This window comes from Muntiacus reevesi, chromosome 3, assembly GCF_963930625.1.
Source record: "Muntiacus reevesi chromosome 3, mMunRee1.1, whole genome shotgun sequence".
NCBI lineage: Eukaryota > Metazoa > Chordata > Mammalia > Artiodactyla > Cervidae > Muntiacus > Muntiacus reevesi.
Window position 1 is genome coordinate 252951008 of NC_089251.1, and position 19499 is coordinate 252970506.

General features: G+C 34.7%; 1 protein-coding gene across 1 annotated transcript in view; it reads right to left on the minus strand.

Moving 5' to 3' along the window:
* Positions 1-1192: 1192 nt before the first annotated feature.
* The window catches only part of CWC22 (CWC22 spliceosome associated protein homolog), a 63143-nt gene continuing 44836 nt past the window's right edge, over positions 1193-19499 (minus strand). The window contains exons 14-20 of the mRNA XM_065931868.1: positions 16073-16133; positions 11351-11428; positions 10565-10717; positions 8855-8982; positions 7045-7146; positions 6728-6945; positions 1193-2018 (exon numbers count right to left, since the gene is read on the minus strand). Of these exons, the coding sequence (XP_065787940.1) occupies positions 1450-2018; positions 6728-6945; positions 7045-7146; positions 8855-8982; positions 10565-10717; positions 11351-11428; positions 16073-16133 (1309 nt within the window). The 3' untranslated portion in view covers positions 1193-1449. The remainder of the gene's footprint in view (positions 2019-6727; positions 6946-7044; positions 7147-8854; positions 8983-10564; positions 10718-11350; positions 11429-16072; positions 16134-19499) is intronic.

Here is a 19499-nt window from a genome sequence, read left to right on the forward strand (position 1 = left end):
CTTTGCCCACACTCGCCAAGTTTTTTTTAAATACATAATTTTATTATTTTGGCTGTGCTGGGTCTTGGATGCTGCACAGGCTTTTCTCTAGCTGTGGCAAGCAGGGGCTATTCTCTATCGTGGTGTGTGGGCTACGAATTGCAGTGGTTTCTAGTACTATGGAGCACAGGCTCTAGGCACACAGGCTTCAGTAACTGCAGCACATGGGCTCAGTCGTGGCCAATCTCTGGCTCCCGATCACAGGCTCAACAGTTGTAGCACACGGGCTTAATTGCTCAGTGGCTTGTCAGATCCTCCTGGACCAGGGACCAAACCCGTATCTCCTGCATTGGCAGGTGGATTCTTTACCACTGAGCCACCAGGGAAGCCCCTGGACTCAAGTTCTTAAATAAATCAGAGTATGCCCCAAAGCCAAACTTTAAAATGGTTTGATTTTTTAAAATGGCTTAAGATTATTCTTGAATCTGGACACTGGCTAAAATGGATTTTATATACTCTTTAGGTGAGCAAGTACAAATAGTTTATTTAGTAAATGAGGTTTAATATCAGCAAATCTAAAATTTCAGAGGCAATATTTTATTTCAAAAGTAATAAATAATATGGTCACATAGTAACTGGTGAGAGTTACAAGGATAGCAACCCTTCAAATTCTTATAAAAAAACTAAAATTATTTCACAGTTGGTCTTGCCTACATTTCTTATGACTGCATGTTTTCCAATAACCTATTAATCCACATTAAAACTTAAATACATATTAACTTACCAACAGTGATAGAACTTCAAGGCTGAGAAAAAGCACTAATCACAAAGAATTTCAATTAAAAGTTAACCTAACAGTCCAGAAAGAAATGTTATCAATGAGAGAAGTCCTAATTACTAAATAAGATAGCTGTGTATCTGTTTAAAGCCTAACATACACCTAGCTTCACTGAAACACTTCTGAAAAAAAATTATACATACATATTTTGCTAAAGATATAAAATAAAACTTAAAATAATTCCTCTACTTTAAAAAAAGCATGACTTCTAAGAAAAGTTTATAGTATCTCATTAACAAAGCAAAAACCTTAAAAAGGTTTATCTATTTTGGTCTTCAGTTACAAATAAAAAACCACTAACAATTCATTATAATAATTCTAAAAACAGAAACATTATCAGAAAAAAAATTGTTGATAAAAAAATCATCAATTCAATGAGCATTTGATTGTTTTATTAACAAAATATAGGCAAGAATTATAACCTTCTCTGGTGAAACTTCTCAAATAATTTTATGTAGAAGGCCTTGAGATATATCAATTATACAACATATTAAAATGAAAACATTTTTTAAATGTACAAATACAAACCAGTACTTTATACAATAATTCTCTACAAAGTTTGTCAATGGATGTAAAAAATAATTTGTTTCAACTGAATATAAGGCATGTTCAATTTCTGTGATTTTGCAGAATTATTTTTTTTGCTTTGTTGGAGACTTTTCTCTTCGCCGGTCCTGATTTTTCTTTGATTCTCCGGACTGTTCAGAGTATCGGCCAGATTTTTCCCAGCGCCTCTCAGCACCGTTCTGATGCCTATCTTCATCACTTCTAGAACCTGAATGTTTTTTACTTTTTTCTCTTGACTTGGATCTATCTTTCCTTCTAAAATTCTTACTGTCCCTATTTCGATGTCTGTGCTCATTGTCAGAGAAAGAATTTCTTCTCTCTCTTTTCTTTTTGGGATCCCCATGATTATGTTCCAAATCCATGAGTGCTTCTTGGTCTCTGTCACGCATGGCTCTGCTGTAGCTATTTCTCTCAGAAGGAATCCCTCTGTCTGAAGCATATTTTGTTCCAGAGCCTCTTGAATCTCTTTCTCTGGGTTTTTCTGACCTCCTTTCTCTCTCAGTCCTTGTCTCCTGGTGCCGAAGCTCTGGCCTCCTTTCTTCTTGTTTTCTATCATTCATTTCTTGTTTCCTGATCAATTTATCTACTTCTTTACTTCTGTGGTTCCCATGCCCCTTCTTTCTTACATTTTTAGCTGCATGTGTAAAATGAAATATAGTTAGCTTATATTTTAAACTTAATTTCACAATTGAAAAAAAAAATCACATTTATTTATACATTATAGGTTTGTTTACTAATTCAAACTGGATGAAGAGTCAAATTGACTGCAAAATCTGATGACAGAACAGTATACAAAAAAGATAATTTTTAAGAATATACAATATAATACATTAGTTACTGAAGTAACTGCTTTGATCCTTAAAACAATAAACAAATGTTTTAAATAAGGTATAGCAAATGTAAAAGTTTTAATGAAATGACTAAAGTGGTACAGTTCCACTTACAAATTTTATCCAAAACAGAAATTTCAGCCCATATGCATTATGTTGTATGAAATATAATGTCAGATATGACACATAATTAAAATACAATGATCCTACATCCCAGCAACATCACTTCCTAAAAGGTGGGTTGAGTGGGATGACTGGGTTTGTGTAAAAATAGGAATACATATTTTTCAAATACAAACCTCTGCCTACAAGAATAATAGTCCTACTACCAGAGAAGTAGTAACTACGCAAAGAGAAGCTATGTTGAAATCTAATCATAGGCTTTATGAGAGCCACAAAAACTTGACTGTTAAGAAAACTCTTCTAAGGCCTCGAAACTTTTATCAGTTTGTCCACAAATATAAATATCAATTAGAATGAAATATCTTACCAAGTTTAAGCTATAAAACACACTTAACCACTTTGTGTTATCTGCTTTGGATATATTATCAAAAGTACTGAGATGATCACAATTTCTGTCAAATTCATATGGAAAAAGAAAATATGGTGGAAAGTTGCCTATCCTTGTCCTACCTCCACTCAAATGTAGCAGCGTCTATTTCTCCTGCCAAATGTCTATCCGTGGCAAACCACGGGTCCTGGTTTGCCACAAAGGACCAATTTCTCTGGTTCTTATCAAGCAGTTCAGCTGAACTACAGCAACCCAAGCAGAAACCATCTGGCTCTGTGCAGAATCAATGCCTCTCTCTGACCCTTCTGCATCCCACACTTGTGCTTCTTGACACCAAAACCTGAGCCCTACAATAATACGCACTTTCCTCTCTGGTGTTTGCTTTACAATTTTCTAATTTGGTACAAATTCATATTGCTTTTATGCTATTTAATATGTTATTAATAAAACTGAAAGCTCTACTAAAATTGTATGATGAGGCAAATTAATTTTGAATTAGCAAGCTTCTTTATTGCAGCAGTTCATGCTGTGTTATCATCTGTTCTCAAAACAGATACCATGAAATAACAAATTCTTTAGAGGTGAATGGTAAATGAACAATGTTAGTATATTTCAACTTAAGAATAAAACTTCCTGTGAGTAAATGGAGTCTAGCTCTAACAATATAAATCACTGGAGCGGGAGCCAACACTTCAGTCGTGTCCGACTCTGCGCGACCCCATAGACGGCAGCCCACCAGGCTCCCCTGTCCCTGGGATTCTCCAGGCAAGAACACTGGAGTGGGTTGCCATTTCCTTCTCCAGCGCATGAAAGTGAAAAATGAAAGTGAAGTCGCTCAATCGTGTCCGACTCTTCGCGACCCCATGGACTGCAGCCTACCAAGCTCCTCCGTCCATGGGATTTTTCAGGCAAGAGTACTGGAGTGGGGCGCCATTGCCTTCTCCAATAAATCACGGAGAGTCCCCTAATTCTGGATGCCACATAGTATGTAAAACACTGAAGAGAAACAAGTGTGGAAAGACTAGCCTGACCAACCTACTAAAAAGGCTGTGAGGAGAAGTGCTGCCTCTCTGAAACACACACTAAAAAACCAAGAAATGACATGCATTTTGGGCAGTCAGACTATCTCTTATTCAAATTAAGATATTATGGTGAAAGAAAGCAGAGTTGGTCCTGGGGAAAACAACATAGACCTTTCTAGAAAATGGCATATTTGAAAAAATACTTTACTACAGCACTTCCTCTTCCAAAGAAAATGAAGAAGATTGTCAAACACCAGTAATGTTGCTGAAAACAACTAGAAATGCCTGATAAAAAGCTTAGCATCTGCTATTTAAAGGCACTAAAAATCTGAAACAACTTGAGATGCTATAAGGAAGATGCTATAAGGAAGGAAGTGCTCAAGAAAAAAAGGATGGGAGTGTGTCAAAAGAACACAGGAGTCAACTTAAACGAACTTCTAATTGCCAAAGCTGAAATGATCTGAACAAGAAAATAAATGACAGCACTGGACTTTAACCCAGAGAATAAGATAAATATCCAAAAGTCTACACTGATATATATAACACTATTAATAAATAAATGCAGGGGGCACAACTCTTTCTTACAAGAGAAATTTCATTATTAAATGTAGAAAAAAAAGAGACAAATAGAAAAACCACCATTTGGCAAACATTACAGTAACAAGTGTTGCAGATAAGATCCAAAGGATGGGTGCAAAAACAGAAGACTGAAAGAGGAGAAAAAAAAGAGACCTGCATTGTACTAAATTATCTCCCTGTAACATTAATTTATAGAGAAAAACGGTTTCCATGAAAAAATCCAGCAGATACCACCATAACCAAGTGACTAAAGTTAATATCACCTATAAGACATATCAATATTATCAACTCCTCAATAAGGCACAGTAAGAACAACACATCATCTCTATGGCACCCTGGCCTAAAATGAATAATCTCATTCAAATCATGAGAAAACATTAGACAGATATTCACACTGAGTGACACTGCACAGTAAGTGACCAAAGGACTTAAAAGGGTCAAAGCCATTCAAACCAACAAAAGCCCGAGAGAAACTATCATGGGTTATATAGAAGGCTAAAGAGAAATACAATTAAAGGCAAGAAGGATCCTGGAACAAGAAAAGGGACATCAGTGGAAAGACTGGTGAAATTCAGTATTTTCCCAATGTTAATTTCCTGATTTTGATAATTGAACTATAGTTATGGAAGATTAACATTAGGGAAAGTTGGGTGGAAGCTATATGGAAATACTCTGTACTATTTTTGTAACCTTCTTATAAGTCAAAAATCATTTTAAAATAAAAAGTAAAGAAGACACCAGTGGGCTGGCAAAAACAAAAGGAGGACAGAAGGGCCAAGATTCAAGAGAAGGCAGAACCACAGAGAAGTGAGCTGATGTCACCTTCTTCCTGCAAGCATCTGCTGATTCAGGGCTGCTGCTGAGGGAAGAAACCAGCAGAGCTCTGGTAGCCTCACAGGGCTTAAGAGACAAGAACAGGGCTAGTTATGTGCAATGTATACATGTGACAAAAGAGACATACCCAAAATACATAAAGGCACTTATAAATAAACAGAAAAGACAAGTAATTAAAAAAGGGTGGGGGGAGGCAAAAAGTTTGGAACAGCCACTTAACAAAAAGAAAATATTCAAATGGCCAATAATACACAAAATGATGCTCAGCCTCACAATGATCAAGGAAATGCAAATTAAAATGACAATGCAATACCACTGCATACCCACCAAAACGGCTAAAATGAAAATGATGATTAAAACGTTAGTGACGATGGGAGCTACTGTAACTCTCATACGTGGCTGCCTGCATGTTAAGTTGCTTCAATTGTGTCCGACTCTTTGTGACCCTATAGACTGTAGACCGCCAGGCTCCTCTGTCCATGACATTCTCCAGGCAAGAATACTGGAGTGGGTTGCCATGTCCTCCTCCGGGGATCTTCTGGAACCAGGGATGGAACCCACCTCTTCTGCAGCTCCTACACTGCATGCAAACTCTTTACTGCTGAGCCACTGGGGAAGCCCCATACACGGCTGGTGGGAGTGTAAACTGGAATAACCACTTGGAAAGCTGTTCAGCAGTATCCACACCCTACAACCAGGGATTCCACTTCTAGGAACATATCCAACAGAAATGTGCATACGCATACACATACACGTCACCAAAAGACATGCATCATAGCATTCATGGAAACACTACTTATAAATTTAAATTTCCACTGAGTAAAAATGATAAACATTAAATATACTATGAAATACTTATACATACTGAAAAAACTATACAGCAATGAGAATGAATGAAAAATAACTAAAGGCAACAGTATGGCTGCATCTCACAAACATAAAGTTGAAAGATAAACCAGACATAAAGGAGTTCATAATACATAATTCCAAAGTTAAAAACAGGCAAAACTAATTTAGAGAATTACAAATCAGAACAGGAGCTGCCATGAGCCAGTGGAAGGGAGGAGAGGTAGTAAGCAGGGGAGAGAACAAGGGAAGGCTTCTGGGGTCCTGGCTACATGGATATGGTTTGTCTATGAAAATTTACACAGCTGTTCATTTATAAGACATGCACTGAATATGTGGTATGTGTCAATTACTAACATAAGGCTTCACTGTTAATACTAAAAAATTAAAATTTCTTTAAAATACAACCATCAGGAAAGCTCCTGCAAAGCAGATGACAGACATTATAAAAGGCATTTCAGTCAGCACTCAAATGAATATTTGCCAGTGGAGTATCTTCATTTTGATGAAGAGGATTCCAAAAGATAATCCTAACAGTATAAATATTGAATTCAGTATAGACTGCAACAGTGATAGACGATCATTTATATTATTAATTGTGGCTTTTAAACAAGTGAACTCTAAAATAAATAAGCAATCAAATTTTCTCTTCCCTTGTAAACACCACCAGCAACATACTTGTTAGAAAAGAGCACGATCAATTATAAATGAGTTTTAGTACCTGAGGCTGAGCTCTGACTACTGGTGGATGAAGAATCGCTTTCTTCACTAGAAGACTCTGAACTGCTGTCACTGCTGTCTGAATCAGAGGCAGAGGAGTCAGACTCTGAGGAGGAGGACTCGGAAGAGGAAGAGGAGGAGGATTTATTTGGCTCAACATCTGGTTTTTGTGCCACAATGACCTTTGGTATATTTTTGAGATGCTCACGCAATTCATCCCTAATTAAAAACATAACCACTGTTAGATTCTGCCTCGAAGGAACTGTGAGATAAGTTTGAGATAAGTAAGTTGAATAAAACTCTGATGATAATTCTTACGTTAAACCTCCAAGACCAATAGAAGTAAAGAAGTTGATGGCAAATCGAGTGTTTCTTGGGTTATCTCGGGGTAATAATCCTTCAAAGAATGGTTGCAGAGTTCTGAAAAAGAAAATGAACAAAAGAGAACAGATTGCCTAGAGATAAACAGGCAAAATCCTCATACAGTCATTTTTCAGAATTTCTATATATTAAATTAGTAAATGAAATATAAGCAAGTGATTTAAAAATCATCAATTAGGTCAGGCTGGATGCTATCTAAACGACATGAGTAGGGTCAAGTCACAGTTTACTAAAATTGACTTCCAGTAATTTCCCTGACGGTCCACTGGTTAGGACCCGGCACTTTCACTGCCATGGGCTCCGGTTCAATTCCTGATAGGGGAACTAAGATCACGCAAGTCACGAGGTGTGGCCCAAAATAAAGAGATTAAATTGATTTCTATAATTATATGAGAGGAAGTTTTTTTTACAAAAAACTTTCATATACAGTCAGAATAGCTATACGTATATAACACATAAAATCTATGGATACATATGTGTATTTATATTTGAGTGTATGTACAGAAAAGTAAAAAAAAAAAAAAAAAAAAAAGCCCTCCTCTGGTGTACATACACACACTCATGTCTACACAGTACTGTGGAAGGCACTGGCAGAAGGGGAAAAGCAGTCAAGAGAAATCAAGGGTGAAGACTGTATGGAACTGCTGTTTCTCGGGAGGGGAACAAATAGAAAAACAGCAACATCACGTGGCTTTGAGTGACGCACTCAGTGGACTAAGCAGCAGAGTTAGGAAAAACCATCTTTCATAGAAAAAGGTAAGAATATAAGAAGAATGATTAAGAGTTTGGTGGACAGAACAAGAGAAGGAATTCCCAGCTCTGGAAATAGAGGAAGGGGGCAGGAATCAGCTTATTGTTGTTGTTTAATAAGCCGGGCAATGTTTGAGCAGTCAGAGTGCATCTTGCCGGAGAAGGCGTCCCAGAGCCTGGCAAGTAGACAGGGACCAATGAGTAAGTGTATGAAGCTAAGAGAAGGAAACGGATTGGCCCGGAGCATGTAGAACTCAGGACAGGCCTCTGGCGAACATAAGCAAGGCAGGCCAAAGAAGAGAGACTGGGAGGAGCAAGGCAGAGTGAGAATAAAGTGAGGAGTCAGTGAGCAAGTGGTCAATAGTGTGAGTGAGACCAAGAGGTCAAGAGGCATGAGGACTGTGAAAGACTGGGGGATTTGGCAGGTGATCACTGAGAAAACTCTCAAAGGATTTCAGGAGTATGAATGGAGTAGAAGTCAATATAAGTGGAAATATACAACCTGAATACCTGGAAAGTACGAAAGCTGGGATAGGGATTACATAATAGTACTGAAACAAAGCCCGAGTTCAGCATAATAATCTAAACAGTTATGTGACTTATAGGGCTGACTGTCACCAGTATATGTTTACAATTATCCACTGATAACAAAACATTATCATTCTAAGCCTCAACCTTAGGGTAAAAATGAAACAAAACTACAAATACTCATTACTGGAAAATTCCAGTCAGCATGGAAAAATAATTTTGCATATTCTAACTAAATTAAAAGAGGCATGAAATCTGCGTTTTCTCTACTTGAACTAAATGACCATTAAAGTTTCATGTTGTCCCGTCACACAGAACATGAGAGTCAGGGCAGTGACTAATGGATGAAGAATGTCCTAAGGATTTAACACATATGTTTACAACTAAGAGTGGACTTACGGTTGCTAAAGTAGGAGAATAAAAGTAAGAATAAAAAGTGCTTAATTAAAAATTTTAACAATACACTTACTCATCCTTTAATCTTGCATTAAGTTTAGGAAGACCCATGTATTCACACAGCTCTTGGAAAAATATTTTCACAAAAATTCTACTGGATGACGTAGTGGTTTCTTCACTCAGTTTTATACATTCAAGAACCTGAAAATTAGAATTAAAAAAAGACATTATTATTTTGGTATTCAAAAGGTAAGACAAAGTGACCAGTATCTCTAACTTTCAGTGTCCCCTGAAACTATGATTTGTTATCTTCAATAAGAATTATCTTATTGTAATGTAAATGTAAATATCTTCCATTATGCTGATACATATTATTACCTGGGAAAGTTTAAGACTGCTTTTCTATACAAATTTTCAAAATGTTAAAATGCTACAGAAGTAAAGTTCATTCTCTTTCCTGAGCAATGTGCTTTTTATAGCAGGGAGGAATACTGTCTTTAGCATATAATGCTAAGATTACTAGCTCCTAAAACCTAGTCATCAAAACAGATGTTATCACACTGTATGTCCAGTGCATACCTGTTCATGAGAAGGGTAAAGACCAAGAATGATGGCTTGTTCTGCATAGTAAGACTAGGGATTAAAAACTAAAGCTCATAGACAGATATTTTAGGGTGAAAAAAAGTAAAAGCAACCTTCAGTTTTTAATGGATCATGCATTCCTGGAGTTTACTATTTCAATTGTTTAAAACTTTGGTTTCATTTTCCCAGAGAAGGAAGAAAAAAACAAAGTAAAAAAGTTTAATAGCCTGCTGGGTTAGCTTATAAATGCCTATTAAAGTAGTGGGACACACTTAGTACTTAAAAGTATTACAAAAATCTATCCAATGTTCATTAGCTCAACAAGGCTATTTCATTCTACCATTGGGTTGTGGTATTCTACAATATGATCTCTTTCTTCTTGGATATAATTTCTTTCGAATTTTTCAATTCCTTCAGCCTAATCTAACACTTTTATTTTGCATTATTACCATGGGCATCTTACCTCTTCTGCTATATGGTATTAAACTCCTTGAAAGCAGGGACCACATATAATTCATTTTGGAAGCCCAATGTCTCCTTCTGGGCACAGAGTTGGTGACTAAACAAATGGTTGTTGAATGAACAGTGGTTGTGCAATTAAGCGGCAGCTTACTGAATGCAGTTCAAATTCCAACCCAGAGTACATTTCCCCATCCAGAGTATCTTTCCTTGTTCTAACTATGACTACAGGAACTCCTCCCAAACACTGATACAACTTCTGTGCTGGCTAAGAAAAATACATCCTGTCAGAACAGTCATTTTTCTCATGTCCTTACCAGAGGAACTTCTGACAGTTACTCCATCAGGAAACAGGCAGTAACTCAGAGGATCATGTGCCACCAAACTTTGCTATACATGGATAAGAGTGTGCACACACATGAATGCACACGGAGAAGATAAAAAAACTATGTTTGTTCTGAAAACATTCCTAGGTATCGCTTTCAAAAAGCATTGTAACGTTTAGACTATTAATATCATTCAAAATGTTACTTCTTACATTCATACACTAAGTTAGCTTTTTGATCCCACGTTATATGAATATAATCTCAAAGAGTGCCATTATAGTAGACATTTGCTCCACATGTCATTTTAAAGTACACTGCCTACATTGGAAAAGTATGGCTATGTTATACTTATTAATATTTATTTCGGAATAACAGAGGATTAGGAAAGAAGAACAAATATTGACTCATCTACTTACGCTCCATGGAAGTGAATCAGTGTATAAAAGGTGAGCAAACATCTTAGCAACATTTCTCAATTTGTTTGTTTCCAAGCGATGGATGGTATCATATTGTTCTTTGAATATACTTTCAAAGGATTCCATGTATTCTTTTTTTAGCATGCAAAATCGCTAATAAGTTAAAAATAAAAATGTCAACACCATTATGAGCATATTAAATCCTAACTGTATTCAATCAAAAGTTAATAAATATTTGTATATCATATCAATCTTCTTTGCTATATAATGGGATGCTTAAAAAAGAAGTTAATTTATACCACCACTATCTACCTGGGATTTATATGCTAAAACAAAGTTATACACATGGCTGACCACAGATACACACATTTATATATGAGAAATATACTTCTCTATGGGTTAAGTTTGGATTCAAAAAAATTATTTTAGCTCATGTTTTTTTTATGTTGTCTGAACATGTAGTTGACCAAAAACCGCTGTGAAATTCTGAAAAGACAGCATTTAATTGTTCTCTTTGGGAAGCTGTTACAAAGCATATATTGGAAAGCCTCAAAATTCTGGAAGAATGATACATAATGTTAAAGAACTACAAATAGGAAGTGGGAAGGGAGGAAGCTACAGAGATTGGGAAAACCGTGGAAGGGAAGAACTATTTACTTTCAGCAAAGATATGTTAGTATATTAGACCAGGCAACAAAGCAGACACATTAATTCACAATACTCATATTCAGAATTACCCTTGTGATTTCATCAAAATCAAACATGAAAAATGAGGTCGGAACTCACCCCCGCTAATAAGCCAAAAAATTTCTCATATGTCCTTTGTTGGGCACAGCAATCAAGTATCATGTTGCAGAGTTCTTTCTGTTTGGAAAAAAATTACATTAATGATTCAAAACACAACAAATCCATGCTGTGTGATAATTTATCAATATGACAAAGATAGCCTGAATTTTTAAATAAGGTTTTAAAAACATAAAACTTGGTGAAGTTGAGTTATGAAGACAAAACAAAAAATCCAATCTATGTCAAGACTATAGTTTTTTTAAAGTCTTCTGTTTGGCTAACAGAAATTCCATGTCATTTATGCTAATTAGACTGCTTATAAAATTCTAAACTCATATAAGCATGAGCCACTTCAAGAAAACCTAGTAGAGGAAACAGATATATCAACAAAAAGAAACTAAATATATCACATTCTAAAAAGATTCTATACAGAAATCCTTTAAATACAGACCACCAATACAACATTTAAACCGAATCATCAAGAATATATTTTGTTAGTATGGAAAAGGCAAAATGTGGTGGGTCTTTACAGAGCATGAGTGAGTGACTGAAGTAGCTCAGTCGTGTCCGACTCTTTGCGACCCCATGGACTGTAGCCTACCAGGTTCCTCTGTCCATGGGATTTTCCAGGCAAGAATACTGGAGTGGGTTTACAGAGCATAAATGGGCACAACTTCAATGCTAACATAATGACTGCCTTGTTGATAAGAAAATACACTTAAAAGAACAACAACAAAAAAGACCTTTGTGGCTAGGATTTTTAGCCTCAAAATAAATGTTACTCATATAGATCTTTCCACAGATGAATCTAAACAAATAGATGGAATCATTCCATAACTGCTCTTTCCACACACTGTTCAATCAGTTATTTTTGTGTCTTGAAAACTCCTTTGTGAAAATTCTGTTGAACTATGAAATGCAAGAGTTAACCCAAGATCGGAAAATACCAACATCACAAATTACTTATAATGAATAAATATTATTTAATTCCTGAAATAACCCTAATGAAATATGTATCAATTATAGCAATTTCATAGATGATGAAACTCAGGAAATATGGACAAATCAATGGAGACAAAATGAAAAAGAGAATAACCCTAACTCTAATTCTGAGTACTACTAAGTTGACTAAAGATCTTTTTCTACAAAACTTATCAGAAAGTTTAAAAGTAATTTTTTATAAATATATTAACTGTAATGTATTTGCTTTCTATAAACAGAAAGCAAGCCTATAAAATATACTATATACTCTTTCAGTTCACTTTTATTTCACCTTTATATTTTCAATTAGGAATTCTGACATTTTTGTCCTTTGATAACATGAGATACAATCTATTAATATGCAATTATTATACATATTTTAAAAAATGAGGTCAATACGCATTTATTGGAAATATCCATGTGCACCACCAGATGACACCATCCAGATGACATCCAGATGGCACCACCCTTATGGTGAAATCGATGAACTAAAGAGCCTCTTGATGAAAATGAACGACAAGAGTGAAAAAGTTGGCTTAAAACTCAACATTCAGAAAACTAAGATCATGGCATCAGATCCCATCACTTTGTGGCAAACAGATGGGGAAACAATGGAAACAGTGACAGACTTTATTTTCTTGGGCTTCAAAATCAATGCAGATGATGACTGTAGCCATGAATTTAAAAAGACGCTTGCTACTTGGAAGAAAAGCTATGTCTAACATAGACAGCATATTAAAAAGCAGAGACATTACTTTGCCAACAAAGGTCCATCTAGTTAAAGCTATGGTTTTTCCAGTAGTCATGTATGGATGTGAGAGTTGGACTATAAAGAAAGCTGAGTGCCAAAGAATTGATGCTTTTAAACTGTGGTGTTGGAGAAGACTCTGATTCAGAGTCCCTTGGACGGCAAGGAGATCCAACCAGTCAGTCCTGAAGGAAATCAGTCCTGAATATTCAATGCAAGGACTGATGGTGAAACTCCAATACTTTGGCCACCTGATGCAAAGAACTGACTCATTGGAAAAGACCCTGATGCTGGGAAAGATTGAAGGCAGGAGGAGAAGGGGACAACAGAGGATGAGATGGCTGAATGGCATCACCGACTTGATGGACATGAGTTTGAGAAAGCTCCAGGAGTTGGTGATGGACCAGAAAACCTGGTGTGCTGCAATTCATGGTGTCACAAAGAGTTGGATACGACTGAGAGACTGAATTGAAGTGAACTGACTGATCCATGTGAAGGGAGGAAGGGGAGCCTGAAGCAGCACAGAACACTTGACAACTGTGCTTCCAGTGTGACGGCTCCCAGCAATACACAGCTATTTAACTTTAAATTACTCAACATTATGTGAAACTCAGATTTTAGTTTTAGTCATACGTCACAGTTTAAGTACTCAGAAACCACGTGACCAGTATAGTGGCCACTGTACTAAAAAAGAAAGAATACGAATATTTTCATCACTGCAAAACGATCTATTGGACAGTGTTATTTGAGAAGCTGATAATCTACTTATAAAACTATCTAATGAAAGGACTCTCTTCACAATATAAGGTTATTTTTAGATGTAATTATACTGCTCGATTACTATTTTTTTTAAAGGTTAGTCACAAGTTGCCTCAATTAAAATGTTTATAAATGTCTAAGTTCTGAAGAGATGCACTTTGTCAAAATTTAATATAGTATTAAAAAACCTAAATAACCTTTTCTGAATTCTGCCACACAACGTTAATTCAATATATTAAAATGCATTTTCAACTTCTACTAACTCTGTATCTTACAGTAAAGTAACACTTAATCAGGTTTTAAACAATGTAACATAGTAATACGCTGATAGCACTGCTAATAAAGTCAGCACGGCCTGCAAAACAAATTACTTTCTTTCTGAGACTAAATGCAATTATAAGAGTTATTCCCTGTGGCATAAAATAATTAAATATTTAACATTTTAATTAAATATCATAGTGATTTTAGGAGATTCTTTTGAGTGCATGAAAACAGACTCACTAAGACACTTCCCCAAATGTTATCAAAATATGTTGAAGTTCACAAATGCTACAGGCCAGAAGAGACTGAAAAGTCATATTCAACATGAAGTAAAAAAAAAAAATTTCTAGCAAGAATGATCTACCTAGCAAATAATCCTTCAGATATGAGGGAAAAATAAATATTCTGGCTTGTGGTTTCAAGGGAAAAAAATGGTGAAGTTAAGTTCTAGAACAACTATCCTCTGCATTAATAAAATTTTTAATAAAAATTATATTCAGCAAATAATGTGACAAGATCATACTATAACTTTAGTTTCACTTATAATTTTAAAGGTTAATTCACTAATTTATTCCCTTCCAATGATAATACATCAATTATACCCATAATACATATAAGGACACTATTATTAATATATCAATAAAAAAATTTTAAGAGGGAAAAAATTTTTTTTTTTAATTTGTAAAGAATAATCTCTTCTCAAAATTCCATACCATGACATTTCAAGAACTAACCTACATTCTTAAACAAAGATTGGGACGCCTTTTCTGGAAAAGACCGGACAGCAAGTATTTCAGGCTGTTAGTGGCCATATGTTCTCTGCTGCAACTAGTCAATCCTGCTGCTATAGGGCAAAATCAACCACACACAATACATCAACCAATGGGTAAGGCTGCATTCCAATAAAACTTCATTAACAAAAATGGGCAGTGGGCCTGGGCCACATATGCCAATCCCTGTAATAGAACATATTTAAGGCCTTAAGTCAAAGGACTTCCATGTAATGCTAACAGGTCAGTCAAGATCTTTTAGAAGAACCAGAAATCAAACAGCCTATTAGAGCTGACACATTCACTCTGGACCTGTGCTGAGTCTACTACATGTAAATCAAGATGTGAAAACCCAAACTCTGAAAGCCTTTGCTTCAAATTTCAAGCATCCAAAATTTAGATGGGCAGGGAGCAATATACATAAGGAAAGAATTAGAAAAAAAAAAACACTTAAGATAATCTTTTCAGTCTAACCTTTATTATCCCTGGTATTAGGGTTCCATATTTTGAACAGTTAAGTGTATGTACTGAGTTATAAGACTATGAGTCCCGTGGGCTAAGAGGGGGCTAAAAGGTACTTTATGGAAAGCTGAATCCCTGACACCTTACAGAATGCCTGACATATAGTATATGCTGAATGTGCTCAATTGCTAAGTCATGTCCGACTCTGCGACCCCGTGGATTGTGGCCCACCAGGCTCAGACTCTGGCAATGGGATTTCCTAGGCAAGAATACAGAGTGGGTTGCCATCTCCTTCTCCATATATGCTGAATACATTTTGTTAAATGAATGAATGAATGAAAAAAAAATGGAACAGGTTCTTCTATATCCACTTCAAGTAATGGAACAAGAAGTATGGTGATCTTTACAGCTTCTATGACAAAAGAACGCTTTAGTGCATAAAGTAGATGGACCAGGTACTTCATTAAGGAACAAACTTCCTATTATATTTAAGGCACCATTTGATTTATAGGCAACCACTCAGAAACCTATGTAAAGTATGGTGGTTCAGAGACTTCCACCTTTTCTCACACCTCAAACAAGCAGCTGATTCAAATCACTGGAATGAGCAGCATATATGAAGCAGAGTTACTGATTCATTTCATGAAACCTATTAACTATCTTAAACATTTTTATAACATATACATACACATTTTATAACACATATATATACTTCCTAACAGAAAAAAAGTACTAACTTACTGTTTGACTCTCAGGAAACTCCATTTTTAGCAACTTGTGAGCACATTCTTCAAAATCTAAACTGTAGAGATAAAATGGTCACAATAGTTAGGTTAAAAATAGCAGCATGTTTAAGTTGCAGCACTCTTTCATATATAAGAATCTTATCTTAATAATTGTCTAAAAATTTTCTTCTATAATTTCATATTATTGTAGTGTATGCATAAAAAAGATAAGGTTTTTAACTCTACAAACAATGAAGTACTGATACATACTATGACATGGGGGGAACTTGACTGATGCTAAGTGAAAGAAGTCAGACATAAAGACCACATATAGCATACTTCCATTTATATAAAAAGTCCAGAATGTACAAATTCATAGACATAGAAAGTAGACAAATCTTTATTATGCTAAGTATTTCCACTTCTCCCTGATCCAAGTTAGGAAGAGGTAAAAGATGTTTCAAGAGCCCAGCATGACATCCAGAGCTTAATTACTACACTTTCAAGTTATCTTGATTCATACCCAAACATAGAGCTTTCACACTATGTAAAAAGTTAGTATAAAAACAGTAAATAACTAAAATCACTTACAAAGAATTTATTTTTGTACAACATTCACATAAATTGCATGAAAAATATTTTCAATATGCTTTGCTTAGATAATTATCAAACTCAGTGTGAACCTGATTCAGGAATAATGCCAGTATCTTTTGATAACAGCAATATAAAATAATCACCCACTGAATTTAGTTTTATAGTTCATCAGTACTCCTCAGCTTCTATTACTTATTGGGTTTCACAAGCACAAAAGGGTAATAATTCAGGATGGTAGAATGGAATAAAAAAAACTAAAAATGAAAAAATCTATCAAGAAAGAGCATTCATAACATGTAATATTAAATAATAACTAGCACCAAGATTAAAATAGCTAACTGTAGTTGATAAACTTTAATAATGCAGCAATACCAAAAAGTATTTTTTAAAATGTGATATTTTCTTTTTTTTTTTAAATAGAATTAGTATTTAGGGGAAAAAATCCTATAATTCCTGAAAAACAAGTCAAGTAATTGATGGAAAATTCTTACAACTTTTCTTTTGTCTAATAAGTGAAGAATCAAAGAGAAGGTATGACAGTATCTTCTGTATTCTTGTTTGACTTAAAAAGTATTTGGTGAGTCCCTACCATGATTGTTTTGAAGTTGCACTAAATGTAAATATTAAAGAAATTATTAACTTTGCTTGCTATTTTAAACCAAACATATTCCAGAATTAACAGTGACTGAGGGAAGGGTAAAGAAAATAGATTTTACATAATGCCAGTTTTCAATGGTTTGTTGATGTCTCCAATCTAAGAAACTTCAAATTGCTAAGGACATTACTCCACTAATACAACATCAGACTGGAACATCACTTATAACCAAGAACAACCCGGAATGTCCAACTTTTAATAGCAAAGTTAACTGTGTAGTTCAATGTTTGCATAAATAAAAGAAGACTGTTTAAGGAGCCAGAACAGTAGAACGATCAGAGTATTGGTAAGGTCAGTCAACAAGTATAAAAGGAAAGAAAATTAAAAAAGTAAAATCCCCAAATAGTTCAGTCACCAGAACTTGGTTTTGTTCACAAGATTTCCAAAAGTGAACAGTTGATACAGATAATCCAACCTCTTCTCAAAATAATCACTGTTGATTGTGTATTGTTTCTAGAACCTGTGTACCTACTTATACAATTAAGATAATGCTATCAGCATGGTGCCATATATTCTACATTATTAGTTTTTTTATCCCCAACTAACATTACATCAGATCACTTGCCTACATCAATACTAATTCTCCATTAACCTAATTTTTAATAGTGGCATTAAACATGAAAACACTTTGATTATTCATATTGAACAATAAGATTTTTCTCTTTTTTGCACTAAACAATTCTCTGTATAATTCTCTGTTAATGTGTATTTCTTTATGAAATATAATGAAAAAGAAGGGTCAAATGGCAATCAAACTAAGCCATTGATTCATGCTACTAAAAGGCTTTCCAAAAGGAATGCACTAATTTAAATTTCCACCAAAAATCTTTCTGTGTATCTAATTGAAATCATCATTGAGTACTGTTGCTTAAAAAAAACAAACAAACCACTTTAGCTGTTTTAAGGACCAACAATGTTACTTATTTATCTAGAATATTTGTCTGATAACATTTTTATGTTTTATAATCCCATTACCTGAGTCTCCCAACCATGTCCTTTAAATACCTTTTTATCAAAGTTGTGTTTACTTCCTAAAATTATTTTTTCTAAGCATTTAGGGGCTGAGAACATTTAACAAATAACATATAAGAGAGTATTTATTGTACTATTACTAGAAGTGGTAGCACTATATATCAAGTGTCGATCACTTGTCTAATGTTTTAGTTTTTCAAACATTTTTGTGTGATTCAGAGGTTATTATTATCAACGTTAGATCACCTAAAAAATAAAGTTTCTTTAAAATAATCATGCAAAGAGCTCCACTGTGACTCTTCAAAGTTAATATTAACAGCAATATTAAAACAATGAATCTGCTCTTTACAACTGATTACCATTGAATTTCTTAAAAAAGAACAAACAAAAGGTCAAACTCTAAAACTCTAAGAATAGCTACTTATAACAAAAATTTCTCATTATCCACTTTTAAATCTGTATAAGAAAATATTAGTTTTTTCCTTTCATATGAAAGGCAAAGAAACATGTAAGGGTAAAGCAAAAAAAATTTCTAACTAACGTTTTGCTGTTTAACATTTCTCTTTTTGAAGATGAATCTAAGCCAAAAACTTTTCAGACAGACTGAAAACAAGATGACTCCTACTTATGAATCATTTTTGCTATTACATCATACTAAATGGAAATATACAAAACCTAGTAACAAAACAACACAGGGAAAATATTCCTTCTCCACTGTAAAATATAAACATGGTGCCCACTAAATCAATAGATTGATTCCCATTGAAAACAGATGTACTCAGCATTTAATATTTTCATTTATTTCTCTTTAAAACTAACCTCACAGCCTTCAAAGGGAAAAGGTTGTTTTCATGACATCATAGCAGTTCTTGCTTAATATTATTTCAAAGAGTCCTTAAAACCTTCCTAAGTCTATTTCCTACTTCCATTCACATTCATTTCCATCTGCACAACAAATCAGTGTCCAAATATCACAACAGAGTTTCTCTCCTTAGAGCCAGAGTTAGAAAGCAAATCAGAAAAAAATAAAATATTAAACTTCCACTACACAATACGGTGCTAATTCTGTAATATAGAAATGTTTTCAGATTGTTAGTGATATTTAATTATAAGAAATGACATAACTTAACAAAATTTTAACTAGCTAACAGTTAAAAGTAAAGACAAATTGCTCCCGTAGATTCCTAACAACAGTAGGAATCTACAATCTGGGACTTGGGAT